The sequence below is a fragment of the Toxoplasma gondii genome, chromosome X (assembly GCF_000006565.2).
Source record: "Toxoplasma gondii ME49 chromosome X, whole genome shotgun sequence".
NCBI classification, from domain to species: domain Eukaryota; phylum Apicomplexa; class Conoidasida; order Eucoccidiorida; family Sarcocystidae; genus Toxoplasma; species Toxoplasma gondii.
In genome coordinates, this window is record NC_031478.1 from 2578291 (window position 1) to 2594154 (window position 15864).

A 15864-nucleotide genomic window follows, 5' to 3' on the forward strand; every position below is an offset into this window, starting at 1 on the left:
TCAGTCCATAGTACACCCCACCCAGAAGAATCTTATAAAGTATCCTGCAGAATTACTGCTCCCCTGCAGTGGAAGTGTATACCGCTTGGCGAGTGCACTTAGTTCCGTAACTTTTCAGCTTACTCGCGTCTGGGTTGCGGCACCCGTGACCGCAAAATCTAGGCAGAAAGTATGAATGTATTTCTAGAGAGTACCTTTTGTGAATGTGGACGACTCTAAATGCTCAGTCTTTTACTTTCACTGTGTAGAGTTGATTCCCGACACGTTCTTCCATCTGTTTTTCGCGCGTAAACCGAGGGGGTTCCGCAAGACACGGTCCCCTCCAGATTCCGACACACCTGCGCTTTGTCGCATGCGTCTCGATAGAACACACAAATTCACCAACCCCCTCCAACTCACCCTTGCCGCTTCTGAAAAGACAGTTTTACTCCAGCGGCGTCCACCTGACAATTTGTCCACCACGTACAACCGCCATCCGGTCTGAATCCACACCTCGTGGTGAGCACCCGTCGTTTTCTTCCGTCATTCGCAAACGTAGCCGTCAACAGAGTTGTCGGTTTCCACGGTGTCGGAGGCGAAAGCGTCTCGCGTTTCTGCGAGCACCAGAGTCGGCGGTTCGCGTTTGACTTCTTTTTCAAGGTCCGTCAACACATCCCGGCGAAGAGTGACAACCTTGGGGGGCGTCCGGATCTCACCGGTCTCGATGCCGTTTCTCAGCTGCATGTAGAGTCGATACTGTTGCCGCAGGCGATCCAGTTTCAGTGGAGTCGGCACCACAAACGTGGTGGGGTCCACCGAAGACGCGAACCGGTTCTTGTACTCTTTAGCCTGTTGCTGAGTAAGTGCAGCAGGCTTTCCAGCAGGCAAAAGTCGATCTGTTTGTCTATCGCTGCCTGTGTGGAAGTGTGCCTCGGTGAATGTCGGAGCATCTGGGCCGCGCTCCGGCGCCGGTTCCCACCGACGGCGTCTGACCCAGATCGTCGGGGGTGGTGGAGCTGCAAAGTGCATGCACAGTAAAAAAGGCGGGAGAAAAATCCCGAAACTCGCGCTCCACACTTGACAACTCGGAAAGGTGTCACAGTAGAGATACCGCGCAGAATACGCGACGGTGAAGCGTCGCGGAAACACTCAGGCCCGAGCAAGAAAGACCACCACGATGTAAAAAACCAATAGTTCAACTCGCAGGAGATACTCCCGAGAACAAGGGTCAAGGCGACTTCTGTGGAGCATATGGGACGAGGCATATACGGCATGTTTTAAAAAGAATGAACACACCGGAAAACAACACCCAAAAAACAGCGGAGGGAAATGGAAAGCTAACGAATCCAACTCAAATCAGAACAGAATCACTTGATGTCACACACCAATATACATATATATATATATATATATATTCCTGAAATCGACTCGCTCTTACCTGCAGAGGGTAGCTCTGACTCACACACCGCGTCGATGATCTCTTCATTTGGAATGATGCGGGTCTCGACTTCGCGTTCACTCAAGCGAATGTGACGACTCCAGTCGCGCATGTTGAATCGCTCCGCCTTCTTCCGGTCTCCTTTCTCCGTTGGACCCTTTTGGAAATCCATCACGTTCGGCAGATATCCGCCTCGAAGACCATTGACCCAGCTGAGACAGGAAACGACACACAAAACAGGCTTGAGATGGACGGGCAAAAGAAACATCTGGGGTAGTCTATCCGCGAAAAACAGTTCCAACCTACAAATTCACACGATTATGGATGCAAACGGCCATCGGGGTAAATGCATCGCTCTTTATGAATGTGGATGCATAAGCGTGTACCCCGGAGTCCCCCATCATCTTGTGTAGAGATGAAAAGGTTCTCCCTCTGTTTTCGGATCGCGTCCCGCAACTCGGCAGGTTCAAGCAGAAAACGAACGGACGGTTAGGGCTCTTCTTTTGTGTGCAGCCTCCTGGCTTGTTGACGCGTCTATCTGTCTGCAAAACGAAATTTCAAGCGACACCTGTCACTCTTTTTTTCGCGGGCAAGCAGAAAGACTACGTCCCGAGCGGGGGCCCCGACAAAGCGAACTATGTAGATGTGCAAAGTGAGTCAGCCGACCCTCTGAATAGAGGGTGAGAAAAAAAATCTGTTGGGCCCGGAGATCAGGCTGGTTCGCACTTTGCACGCAGAGCGGGAACATCTGTTTGTGGTGAACGAGAGCCTCCCCCAAAGACGAAAAACGTTCGGGGAAAATCCATTTCCCCAGGCTTCTACGCACTCATTGTACGGCGTTGTTCGGTGTCTCGGAAGAACCACCGGCGCTCTCTCTTCCGTCTCTTCTACAAGTTGAACGACGACCTCTCCACCGTCTTGAGTAAGCAAGGCGCGCTGGCTTCGGTCCTTCAGTGCGCCGCGGTACTGGGGCGCCCGTCCCTCGACTTCCCACCGTTTCCAGCGTTGCTTCTTGCGTTTCTCAGCCTGAGCAGACGACCGGCAAAACGCAAGAGAAAGCAAGACACGCCAGGGATTATCGGCCAGTCCAGACACGACAGGGTTCGACGTCCTCTCGCCGTCTCCCCAAGGATTCGAATCCCTACGCCAACCAACACAAACCCACCTAAATCTCCACATACACATGTACGCATGCTCGCGCACGGGGACCAGCTGGAAGTCCAGCATTCGAGATGCCCTGCAGATCTCTGAAAAGCTTCCCCAGAGTCCACGCCCTTTTGAAACTGTCCCCAGGGAGAAGGCTCCTTCTCGCAAGGAGAGCGTTTTCCGATTGTGCCACACAACTGCTGCCCTATGTCCGAGTCCCTGCATTTTTCACCCGACCCAGCGATGCACACGGCCAATCCAGACAAAAGCACCCGTACAGATAAGCTTATGCACATTGGACTAGGATAGCTGTATACATATTCGCTCATGTTTGTCGGTTTTCGCTTTCTCCAGCCTTGGTTGCTTGCGTACGCCGTCTTCCTGTGAAGAGTAGAGGTTGGCGTCGGTCTCGAGCCACTGGTTGATATCGGCGGCGAAGATGTGATCGAATGGTCGTTCAATGGACTGGAAGAGGTGATCTACGCGGCTCTCCATCGCGGCCGGCTTGTCCTCCGTGGTCTGTTTGTGAGCCTCCTTAATCCTTTTCCCGGGAACAGTGATCCCTTTCTCCTTTTCCTGAGAGACCTCGACGCCTGTCGCCTGGAGTTGCTTCTCCTTCGCAACGAATTTGTGGATGTTGGGCTGGAAGGTGCACTCGCGAATGGCTTCGACCAGACGCGGGTACTCTCTGTCCTCGGTGTACTGCTCGCAGAAGCGTTCGAGAATCACGAGTGGGTCGTCTGGGCTTCTCCGCAGACGGAAGGCTTGCTTGAGGTACTTGGGGTACGGATTGACGGCAGGATGGAAGGTGCAGAACTGACCCTCTCGCATTTCGTCCAACGCCTCCTTCAAGTGGTGCAGCTGCTGCTTCTTTCGCAAGTAGTGTTCAATCTGTTCGTCGAAGCGATTCTCCACTCGCCTCAGCCCGACGGTCGGGAATTTGCCTTGCGGCCCATAGCCGTCTGCTGACAAGCTCGCGGCTCGGCGTCCGCTTTCCTCTCTCTCCTGCGCCTTGGCTCTTCGCCGGCGCGCATCCAGTTTCCGCGAATACTCGAGAATGTACGGCTTGAAGAACCGCTGCGCTTCCTCGGGGTTCACTTTCTCCACGAGTTTCCGGCACTCGCACATGACGCGGTCGCGAAATACGTCGATGTCGGGATTTCCGAACTCGTGCGCGAGAGCCTCGAGGGCGACGCTCTCGAATTTTTTTCGCGGGACAAACAGCGCAGGGGTCGCGGACGCGTCAGCCCCCAAGTTCGCGTCGACGTTCAGCATGATCACCTGGTTGTGTTGGCGCGCGAGGCGTTTCGCCGCTTGAATCGCAGTTGCGTTTTCGCGTTCGATCTTCGCACCTTCGGCCTCTGCGTCAGGCTGCAGTCCTTCGCGCATCGGATCCCGTGCATGCGGATGCGGGAACACAGCCTGTTCCGTCGGCACGACGACCGGTGGATTTTCGCTTCCCTGCGCTCCTGCCGTTGTGAAGCGGAGCGAGTCGTCGAAGTGCGGCCCAAGAGTCGCGCCGTCCTTCACGAGTTGTGCGCTTGTGCGACTCACAGCGATTTGAACGAACTGCATGACGCACGCCTGAACGAAACGCTCTTCGACGCTAGACAAGACAGTGTCGTCTGGAGACTTCGCGTCCATCCCAGAGCTGCGGAGTTTGGACGTTTTGCGACTGGGCGCTCGCGAAGCGAGCTGGAACAAGTCGACGACGCCTTCGCGGCGGGCGTCCACCTTCTTCCAGAGATGCGCCACACGTTCTTTCCGGTAAACATCGATGATTTCTCTCGACTTCTCACACAGCGTCGGCGCGAACTGGTACACTGGGATACACTGTCGGGAAACGCCGCAGTGAACCGGCCCCGCCTTCTTAGTGGCTTTTCTGCCCGGAGAAAGGCTGGCGGAAAGACCACCGGGAGGAGAGCCCGCTGCGTCCTTGTCGGACTCCCGGGAGTGTGTCGGAGAATCGCGGACCATGAGCACTTGGTCCGCATGCATCAGGTCCACTTCCGGAGCAGACGCGTGGACGTGATAGCCGGCGTACTCGTCCCAGTGAATGCGGACGCCGTACCCGCCGCTCTTCAGCATGCGTTCTTCCAGTCCAGTTGAAGTTCGCTTGGGCCGGAGTCGAGGCTCCGTCGGCGGGCATCCCACGTACTTCAGGGTGGAAGTCGGTCTCGGGGGCTTTCCCCGCAGCTCGCGAGAGGTCTCGTTCTTGGCGGCCGCCATCCTCGAACTCGGCCGGTAAAAGCGCGGAAGTGTCTCGGGCTGAGCCGCTCGCGCACTTCGAGCGCGGGAAGTCTGCGGACCAGCTGTCGACCGAAATTTGTCGATATCTGGGTGTCCAACCAGTTCTCTGTCGTGGCTTCGCGGACCCAATCCTTCGCGAAAACTCCCGTTTCTGCGGGAAGGCTGAGAAACGCTTCGCCGAGAAGGGTCACCCGGTGCGCGTGCACGACCGGAAGCGACAAGAAACTCACACTCTGAGAGTGGAGCAGATCTCCCTAGTTGTGTCGCCATTTGAAAGCGATGTGCTGGGGACGGTTAAGAGATTGAAGAAAGGGAGGGAACACACAGAGCAGAGAAGAGCCTCGAGGGTTGAGGCTACACAGAATCGAGTTCCAGAGGTCGGCACGCGTTTCAAACCTCGAAGTGTGACATTTACTAGAGATAAAACCAAGTGTGTGCGGCAGCTCGGACTCAACAAACAGCTTTAATGCGTGAGTCCCCCTCCCTGGCTAGAGCCGGAAGTCGCTTTTCTGCGCCGCGCACTCCTTGCACATCTTGCGCATGCTACGTGAATCGCAGAGGAAAAGGCGTCTGACACCCTGAAAAAAGATGAAATTGAACCAGGATGTGTTTGAAGATGCATCTCTCACTACATGCTTGCCGCCAAGGGCGAGCAGATTCACCCCCGTTCGACGTCGGCCGAAGAGATGCCGGCTGCGAATCCTTCAGCGGAAGCAGCCAATGTTTTCGCTCGACAAACAAGAAAAAACCAAGCTTCCCTTGCGAACTCAATTTCCAGTTCGAGCAGAAATGCTTTGCAGATGAGCAGGGAAAAACGACGCGGTCCACGCGTACCGACCCGGAGAGGCCTCTGTAGTGAGCCGTGCAGCAAGATGTATGTGCATGACGTCGCATGAACGCGGAGATTCCTCGAAAGTTCACAGTGAAGAAGAGGGAGACATCTGCGATCGAGAGACGTCCTGTGCAGTGAGGGCTCCGTCCTCCGAGAAAGACAACCGCGGACGTCTTGATTTCTCGGCGAAAAGTCTCTCAAAGCTGTGTTCCGTGCAAGACAAAGCGCGCAGCACGGGGATTGCCCGTCCACCCACAGCGGGCAGAATGCCCGAGATGCAGCCACAAGCCAGCAATGCCACAGGAAGCGAGACACAAAAATCCCTTTTCCGTCAAGAGGCGTTGACCTTTTCGGGAGCAAAATGTCCCGTTCTGCCTCACAGGATGAATGGTGGCGTAAAACAGCGCAAATGAGGAAGCGAGACTTTCCTACGTTTCCTCGTGAATAAAATTCCTCGCGCCACACGCGGTCTCTTATTATACAGCCAGCCAGAAACCCGAGCCAGACGTTCCAAAGCGTCGTGCGCAGAGTGCCGTTTCCGGTGTTGCATTTTTGACGCCGTATGCGACTATTCCTAGTTTTTCGTTGGTTCGCAAGCCGAGTCGAAGCCTGTTCTTCGTCTCCGCAGCTGAAGAGCGCCGGACACAAGGCTGGCTGGCTGTGCTAGGGAAGCCAAAGGGCAGACACGCAGCCTCATTTCGAGGTGCGAAAAACGGCGCTTTCTCGGGGTTTCGGATGTCCTTTTGCGCAGCTGCCAAGTCCTGAGCTACCTGAGTACTCGAGCACTACGCGAGCAGCGGACTTCACGAAAATTGTACTGCGAAATAAACACACTTTCCTTCATAGTATAAGGCACTGTCTCGATACCATCAGCCAGAAACACGGGCGCAGCGTGTAACGCGCAAAGCAAGACCGCAAGTCAACCCAACCACCACAGAGGGCCTCAGGTCTCTTGTTGAAACCCAGGAAGGGTGTCGGCGAAACGGACCCCAAGTTGGGGGAACAGAGGTTGCCCGCTAATCCCAGACCATATCAGTTTTTCGATGGACTACACACATGTATCGAGCTTGCTGTACACCAAAACACACACCCGTCTCATTCGTGTGACATCAGAAACAGAGGTGACAACTCTGCTCAGCTGCCGTGTCATATCTGCGTTCGTTACTCGTGTGAGACGCACTGTTGAGTCTTGCAGCGCGAAACAGCCGTAGAAAAATAAACCTTCCTGGAAACAAGCCGCGTTCCATCTTCGCTGTCTGACGAAATGGAGCATGCTTCGCCGAAAACGTCACAGTGCCTGCAGCTTCGAGTGCCACGATGTGCTGTTCCTAGGAATTTTCCAGCGTCGCAGCCCTTTTGAATGTTGCCGAATGGAAAAACCGAGTTCTGTTGCTCAGCGGGTACAGGTAGCAAGCACCCCGAAGGATGCTCTGCGGTAGCTTGATCTCTGTGCGACGGCCGTGTTGCTCACCGGTGTGTTTTCCATCCTGGAGCACAATAAACGCCCCCGTCCAATCGACTGAGTTTCTGTGGCAACTGCATCTGCATCACTCCGTTGGAAGGCGAGCGCATGCAGAGGCTGTGACAGGTGCGTGAGTCGTCCCGGGCGACGCAGCTCTGGTTGCGGCACCCACAGAACGCCTCTTGTGCAACACGGTGTCCGTACGATGTGTGCATCAAAGAGAGGCGAAATTCTCTCAAACTCCCAGTTCATTCGAAACGAACACGGAGCAAGTCGAAACGCTGCATTACTGTAGTGGCGTAAACATCCATTTCCCTCGTGTGTCGCTTCTCAATTTCACCCGAGTCGCACGCGCAGCGTCACACATATGCACCAAAAGGATCGTGTAGAGGCACACACCTACTCGAAAAAACGACCGGTTCCGACCTTGTGAAAAACTCCTTACGCACATGTAGTTCACCTGTGAAGCATGCATGCTGTGTGCAGATTATATACTTCTACATATATGCATGTATACATATACATATATTTGTTGACTGAAGGGCTGTCTGCGCGGAAAACATGCAAACGACCTGTCGAGAGAAGTGGACAAACTTTGGAAGGCAACTGTCTCGTTTGGATACTCCCGGGAACAGACACTCAAACAGGTTCTTCGAAAAATCCGAAAATCTCCATGAAGTCCCCGCAAGCGCGCGTTTCTTTCTCGCGGTTTAGCCGCTTTGAAACCTTCCCTAGCAAGGTCGCGCCTCATGCACACACAAGGATCCACTGGCCTCCCTCGTGGCTGCTGGACTTGTCGAGTTCCGTCGCACTGGCCCTCTGTCTTTCGACTTCGATGTTTCGCGGGTGCATGCACGTACAAAACCTGCTTCTCCCACTTAGGTTTCATGAGACCTGAAACTCACATGCTTGGCATTCAGCCGCTACATACACTCCCCAAGACATGCTTCTCGCACAGTCGGTCTACAAAGTTTCGTGTGAAGACTTGCGAAGCTCCCTGTGCTTCCTTTGTGCCCCTGTGTGTCTCCCCAATCAAAAAGCACAGCTTCGGAAGGGCGATACAGAAGGCAATAGGAACTCCCGATCTCCGCAAGACCGACTCTCCATCTTTCTTTCCTTCTCCCTTTGCAACGTCCTCTCGAACAAGCTCTCTTCCCTATTTTCTCGAAATATCCTCGCTCGCCATCCTTTCTCCCTCTCCGTGACACAGAACTGACTGTCGCGTCGTCTTTGATGTTCGTCTTCTCGGTCTTGTCCGCGCGCTCTCTCTTCACCACAGACCCCCCGTCCTTCGCTTGTGTCATCGCCATTCTCGTCGTCCTCTTCTTCGTCTTCTCCGTGTAGAAGCCGCACAGATGCGAGCGCGCCCTCCGTTGAACGTTCCTCTCGCCGCCAGAGCGCCTTCCTCCGCTCCGGTTGTCCTCCCTTCTTTCCTCCTCGCCTTTCTGTCTCGGCTTCCCCTCCTTGGCCATCTTCGCGCTTCTCTCCTCTCCTTAACTCTCCCACAACAAACCGAGACTCGAAAGTTGCACAGCGTTCATGGTCCTCAAAAGACGATGAAGAAGAGGAAGAAGAGGAGGAAGAAGAGGAAGAGAGAAAAGATGATGAGGAAGAGGAAACAGAGGGTGAAGGCGCACGAGGTGAAGAGGAGGCGGGGAAAGAAGAGAAGGAAGGAGGAGCAGCTGATCGAGAAGTATTGGGCTGCGTCCGTCGAGAGAGGCGAGACGCGGGACCGAGATATCCAAGAGTCGCGGCTTCGACCGCGTCTCTGTGTCGCTTGATGGCAATGATTGCCACCAAGAGACAGAAGAGCACCGAGACGAGGAAGAGGCAGAAGCGACTGAGAGGATACAAGCAGGCAAGGGAAAAGAGGAAACAAACAACAAAAGGCCTGTTACGGCAGAGATGCAAGCGTCACCTTCGAAACGCCCGCAAGCACCCCACCGCGTCATGGAAAAAACACAAGACCCTCTCCCCTTGCTCCGTCTCTTCCACTCGTGCGCCGCGCCTCCTTCTCTCTCCCACTGGTTGAAATTCATGGAAGAACGGAGCGCAGGAGATTTGGCGTCACATGGCTGGTCAGGAGCGAAAGTATTTACTCACTGCACTCTACTTCGCACTTTGGTGTGTACAACTCCTCGTAAAGCTCGACAGACACGAGTCGAACCGAGGACGCCATCCTATACTTCTCACTCTCTCTGTCATTGTTTTCTAGAAACATGTCGAGAAAATTCAAAACTGAGTGTTGAGACAGAAGGGGGAGGACTGCTTCGCTCGAGCTGGAGACTCGCTTCGCCTCTCTGCTGCGTACCTCGCCGCATGCAGTCTGGCCATGAGTGCAGCGGTGGCGCGCGAAGCCTGCTCGTTGAGGGCAGAGCCAAGGAGCGGCGCCTCGATTGCGTCTGTCTCTCCAGCCTCCAGGGAAGCAGGAGAATCCGCAGAAGTCCGAAAGCCAACAAAGAGAGAAATCGCAAGAAGATCCAGGAGACGAAGCAAGAGGATCAAGATTGCAGAGCGGCCTTGACGCGGTCTATAAATTGACAAAGAAGACGCGCGAAGAAACAAACGACTTGTGGTCCACAGAGAGACAAAGAAGACAAGGCAACGAGGGAGAAGCAAGAAAGAGAGAGGACCTCTAGAAGGGAGAAGGAGAAAGTGAGAGGGCATCTAGAAGAGAAGAGGGCATGAAGCTGAACGAGAAACCTAAGCGCACGGTGCGATAATGCTGGGAGTCTCCTCAGAGAGAACGAGACGGAAAAAAACGGGTGAATTCGCGTAGGCACCACACAGCCCCGAAAGGAGAGACAGCAAGGGAGAGGAGACGAGACAAACGAAGACAAGGAAAGGAAAGGACCGAGACAGAACAGAGAAAGGAGAGAAAGGAGAGAGCGAAGAGAGAGAATTGCAAAGACAACGAAAGGAAAGGACCGAGAGAGAACAGAGAGACGCCAGAGGAGAGGGCTCGGCTTCGGGGGCACCCTGATACGAACTTACGTTTCTGCGTGGATAAGAAAAACGTCAAGCGGAGAAACTAGGAGTGACAGGAGTCCCCGGAGGAAACAGTGTAGAAAGGATGAAGACAGGGTGAGATACAAGGCTAAATTCAACGTCTGAAAAGGAAAAACAAACATGTATCAGGGACGGCGACTCACGCAGGTTCACACGCGTTCGAGACAGAAACAGGGGAACCGCATGTCTCCACAGACACCGTTCTGCGTATCTGTGTGCAGTAGAGAAACCATTGCAGTTCTGCGAGTTAAGTTATACAGAGACACGATTTTACTGGGTCGCAAAACTTTCCGACACAAAGCAGCACAAGAACGGCGTCTTCACGGTGAAGAGGCAGGGGCAAAAACGGCGATGAAAACGGAGCTGGAGAGACACCCAACAGATGCGCAGCTCCACACAGGGAAAAACGAATCCTGCATCTCTCTCCTAAAATCTTCATCGCTTCGCCTGCGCATGCATCTCCACGCATGTGCACCCACAACTCTCCACGCGTCGACGCGTTTGCACAGGCGTCTGTACATCTACGCTCCGCACATCGCGCATGCATATCGCAAAAAAAAGACTCTTCTGGGATGGAGCCCAAAACACAAAGACGATTCGCGCATGCTGGAAGGGTGCTCGGGCCGTTGCCAGCTCCGCCTGTCTCCGTCGCACCCACAATCCGAAGTTCGGCAATCTGAGTGTCTGTCTGGAGATGATGCATCTGCGAGAAGAATGTCTCTCCTCCTCTTGCCTGTCTGTTTGTGCCTCTCCACACCTGTTTGAAACTCCTCAACTCCGCGGCGTCTGTAGCCCAGAAGTCGCCGAAATCCGATTGACGCAAGACAAACACAGAGCTTACGCAGTCAACCGCAAGCACACAGAACTGAAGTGCATACACAATACAGATGCATGCAATTTTATATGTACATGTACATGTATATACATGTACAAATATATATATATATATATGCAAATGCGAACGTGCTCGTTTTAGTCCAGTGGTTATCCTTGGTGGAATAGATGGAGTTTGAGACCTTCCAGCGAAGGCAGAAAATGAGGAAAAGTGACTTGAGATGCCCAGGGAGCCTACCTGCAGAAAGAAGCAGCATATGAAGTTGAGGGGGGCGTAGGCGTCGTCGCTGATGAGACACCACGTCCAGATTCGTACGAAGAGGTCGACGAGGTGGAAGACGAAAGTCAGACCTGAATGCCATCGCAGAAGACGCAAGCTTCCTCTCGAGCGTTCTGGGAGCGTTCCGCGGTGAGAGAGAGACAAACTGTCAGTCGCGCCCCGAAGAAGGACGAAAAAAAGCCTCCTCCTGCAGAAAAGCAGTTCCTTCTTCTCTCTGCCTCACAGATGCATTTTCCGAGTCGTCACACGAACGCAGGCCCCTCCAAATGCGCCTCTGCATATATAATGTATATGTATACTCACGGACGAATATATAAAAATATATATAAATATACATATATATATATATATATATATGTGCACGTGCATAGCCGTGCATATACATCCATATGAAGTGTAGATGTCATACAATCAGCAACGCCATGAACGGAGACGGGGCGACGACACACAGGCGGAGAACGTCGACAAGAGGGATTTCTTTTTCGCAAGATGTAGAGAGCGTAACCGGCAGCGAACGTGGATGCATGCACATTCCACCTTCAGACCTGAGACCATCACCAGATGTGTGAACTCTCGCGGGGGCGCGCGAGTGGAAGTCTTCTTCCCCCGCTCGAAGCCTTTCCAGCTGGGACGTCCACTTTCGGGGGCTCACCGAGGAGGAGCTGGAGAGATTTTTCCTCCGCAGTTCGCTGGAAGTCGCGCCTTGCATGCGTTTTCTGCAAGTGAGCGAGCAGACGATCCGCCATGATCCACGCGACTGTCGCGCAGGAGAGGAGAACGGAGAGACGCAGAAGCGCAGTGGAGCACAACGCAACGTAAGGTTTCTCTCGTGCGTCGCCGAGGAAAGTCCCGAGAAGCCACGGCGTCGCAGCTGGTGAGGGGGAGAAAATCGCAGTGCGCTCGCGGAGGCTAACGGCCTCGTCGCCTGGAAAAAAACGCGAAAAGAGACGCAAAAAGCAGACGCCGAATCACACACAAATTCAAAATCCAGAGGTAGAGACGAACATCAAGGGGCATTTCGACAAGCACGCATGCAGATCCATACACATCCTATAATTACATATATGTACACATATATACATATATATATATATATATATGAATGTAAATGTATATTGATGCATCTATGTATAAGAGCATATATTTATGTATACATGCTTAAGTAACCATCTGAGAGTCGAGATATCTGGACGTCCGTAAGACGGCAACGCGCCCGTCTCGTTTTCTGAGTACCTTCATCAACGCGAGGGTGTCACCTCGAGTTTCTCTGTGTTTCACGAATCGTTTTGTCTCACCAGTGACGAAGCGCTGGTCGCTGCCATACAAAACGACATTGCTGTAGACGTAGAGGAGAGGAATTTGCGTGAGAGCCACCCAAGTGTTCTGCATGTTCTGAAGGTGAACGTGAGAAGCTGAGGCGTCTCGTCGTCTGTCTCCTCCTGCCGCGAGACTCTCCGCCCTCGCCTCGCCCCGAGTCCGTCTCGTCCCCGCCGAGTCCGCGTCGGAGACAGCTACCGGAGACACCTGGGAGGTCCAGGAGACGGCGCGCGAGGCAGAAGAGACTCTCCCAGGCTCAAGGCGACGAGACGGAGGCAACGGCTTGATCTGCGACGAACGAAGAAGACAAGAAGAGAAGAAGGCGCAGTTTAGACAGATGACAGGAAGCCGAGTCCGGAGAGATGGAAGAGCGCAGAGATGGAGCGAACGTGAAAGTGGGGACCTGACCCGAAGAGGAAACGGTTTCCTTCTTAGGAAGGCCAAAAGCAGGCCGAAACCGGAAGAGAATGCAAAGCCTCGAAACGGACAGTGTACCGACTGAGGAAGAGACGCAGAGGCGAGTGGTGTATGTACACCTGAAATCCTGAACCCAAACTTCGGGACAGCGACCCTGAGAAAAAGACTGTGCGAGTCCGAGCTCGCCGGTTCGACCTCTCGGTCGACATTCGTCTTGCTTCGTCACGACCTTTCTGCGGCATCTCAGCGTTTCCTCTCAACACGGGAAAGTTCAGCATTCCCTCGCATGGCCTTTGCGAAAAAACGCGCGGAAAAGAGTCTCTGAAAGTGCGTACCTCCACAAAAATGGCGAGGCCGAAGAGGGCCAAACAGGCCTTGAGATACTCTCGATCGATCACGTAAAGCAAAGACGCAAAGACCCATGCCGTTGTCTGCGTCAACACAATCACCACCCCCGTCGCCATCTCGCCCCTGAGAAAAAAAAGCAACATGTCCATCTCCTTCTCCCCATGGATAAAACACAGACTTCACGAAAACTGCATGCCTCTCCACGGAGACACGTACACATCTCCATGGAGATCTCTCATATATACATAAACATATAAATATATATATATATATATATAAACGTTTTGTGGGTAGATACACTGGTGGCTATGCACGTATACAGACATACATAGAAATAACAGACATACACCTTGATCGATCGACACGCATGCGTAGACGCATGTATTTATGTGCATATATCTATCTCTACCAATCTCTATCTATCTCTATTTATATATATTTATATATATTTATATATATTTATATATATTTAAATCTATATATTGATATAGATATCTTCGATGGACAACTATGTGGACGTGTGCCTAGAAACATATGCATGTCAAATGCACATTTCTTTACATTTAGGCGTGACTCAAGGACTCAGCGCACTGGGTGAGGGCAAAGAGAATCGCTGCACCTCTCCCTGAAGACTGGGTGGCGTGAGTTTTCGAAAAGAAAACTGTGCAATCATTTCTGTCTCTCTCTGCTGCAGCCCACAGACTGAGACGTACTTGAGGACGAAGAAAATTCCGTTTAGAGAGTGAAGGAGGACATTTAGGACATACAAAACTAGCGTCGTCTCCATTCTCCACTGCGTCAGTTTTCGACTGCATACTCTGTCCTCCACAGTCGGACTCCGGTACCCTGAACTCCTGCCTGCAGCTCGCTCTCTCGACCGGTCTCCACTGTCTCCTCCTCCAGTGTCTGCGCTCCCGTCACCGGCGCGGCTCTGTCCGGCGAAGAGCCTCGGAAAGCGGGCAGCGGCATCTGCGAGGCGCCGCGAGGCCGCCAGCACGAAGCTGGGGCGTGTGGGCTGTGGGGTAGGAGACAGAGGAGACACTTCGTCTCCTGTCTCCTCTCTCCGAGGTGACTCTGCCGAGAGGAAAGCCACCCGGTCGCCTGCGACAGGCCTCGAGAGCGAGCAGGTTTCAAACGGAACGAGCCGACGGCGATCGCTGCCTTCGTGAGAGGAAGATGGAAGATAAGCAGAAGGAGACAAGAAGGAAGGAGAAGAGGAGGAAGACGACGAAGTAGAAGAGGAAGAAGAAGAGGAAGAGGAAGAGGAAGAAGAAGAGGAAGAAGAAGGAGGGAGGGTGTCCATTTCTTCTGCGTGGTCTCCAAGAGTCCTCACATTCTTTCCGTTTGACTGAAAGAAATCTGAACAGGCTAGGCCTGAGGAAGAGCGTCAAATGAAAAGGGTCGCTCTCCTCGTCCGGAGAGAGAAGCTGAGAGAGGAGAGGAAACGAACTGGAGAGAAGAGAGAGAGCAGAGAGGAGGAAGAGGGAGAGATTGAAGATCCAGAGAATTTAGGGGATCTGCGGCGAGAGGAGGTGAGAAGAAAAGCCTCGCTGCGGCGCGCAGGAGACTGGGCAAAGGAGTTCGGCGGTTGCATTCGAGAAGGAAAGGAAAGAGAAAGAAGTCAGAGGAAAGCTGAGAGAATAAGAAAAGGAAGACAGCGAAAAGGTCGCAAGAGAGGTACGCAACGAGGGAGAGACAGAGGGTCGTGAAACAGTAGGACACTGAAAGAAAGAAAAGGTCAAAAAGAAAGGAGAAGAATGACCGCCCGGACGGCCGAAGCACGGAGACGAGACACACGAGAATCTGCGACGAAACGCGTCTCAATTTTGTGCGGGTGAAATCTGTAAATTTGGAAAGAAGAAAAGTCGGAGACGCCGCCAAGGTCGCGGGGGCCAAGCACAGTCCAGTTTTTGTGAGGACACTCGGCGGAAGGCGAAATGAAAATGAGAAAACTGAGGGATTCCGGCTTAGCCTCAGGAAGAGGACAGAGCGAGGAAACGAAGGAAGAAGCAGACGAGAGACAGAGAGGCGAGGAGAAAGAAGCACGCGCGCAAGAGAAGGATGGGGCTCTTTCCGCGAGAGACAGGAGACATCAGTGAGGTTTCCCTGAAACGCCGCGCAAGCAATGGAAGATGCAAAAAAAGACAAAAAAGGAGAAAAAAAGAGAAAAAAGGAGGACAAAAAGGAGACAGAGCAGAGAAAGCAGAAGAAAAGAAGAAAGACTCTGTTGAAGGCACACACAGCGAACAAAAGAGGCGGCGGATGTCTGTGGCGCTCTGGAGAAACAACTCGAGGAAGCAACGCAAAGAGAAAACGAAGAAACGCAAAAAACGGGTGAAAGACACACGGAAGAGTTGCAAGAGGAAAAGGGAGACTTTGCTGTGGAAGGAAAAGAATCCGGCGAGCGCGCGCTTTCAGCGGTTCGAGCGATGCTGAAAGGAAAGGAGACTTGCGACGAATGTCCCTGCCAGACACATCCCATTCACCTTCCTTCCTTTGGGAGATATCGGCGCGGCTTTGCGAAGAGCAAAGGAGAGAAAAGAAAGAGAAGC

At 53.1% G+C, this 15864-nt stretch overlaps 2 protein-coding genes across 2 annotated transcripts; both read right to left on the minus strand.

Annotated features, from left to right (window-relative positions):
- Positions 1–220: 220 nt before the first annotated feature.
- TGME49_225020 (hypothetical protein) lies at positions 221–6813 on the minus strand. The gene is made up of 4 exons (XM_002366135.2): positions 2936–6813; positions 2244–2443; positions 1418–1629; positions 221–995 (listed from the first exon to the last, which is right to left on the minus strand). The coding sequence occupies exons 1-4, from the start codon at positions 5081–5083 to the stop codon at positions 523–525; spliced, it is 3033 nt and encodes a 1010-aa protein (XP_002366176.2). The 5' UTR covers positions 5084–6813; the 3' UTR covers positions 221–522.
- Positions 5621–15804, minus strand: TGME49_225010 (hypothetical protein). Its single transcript, XM_018780079.1, has 8 exons — positions 14026–15804; positions 13300–13435; positions 12526–12835; positions 11883–12155; positions 11189–11301; positions 10102–10217; positions 9419–9637; positions 5621–8947 (listed from the first exon to the last, which is right to left on the minus strand). Exons 1-8 carry the CDS (start codon positions 14613–14615, stop codon positions 8140–8142), a joined length of 2565 nt encoding a protein of 854 aa, XP_018635973.1. The 5' UTR covers positions 14616–15804; the 3' UTR covers positions 5621–8139.
- Between the last annotated feature and the right edge of the window lie 60 nt (positions 15805–15864).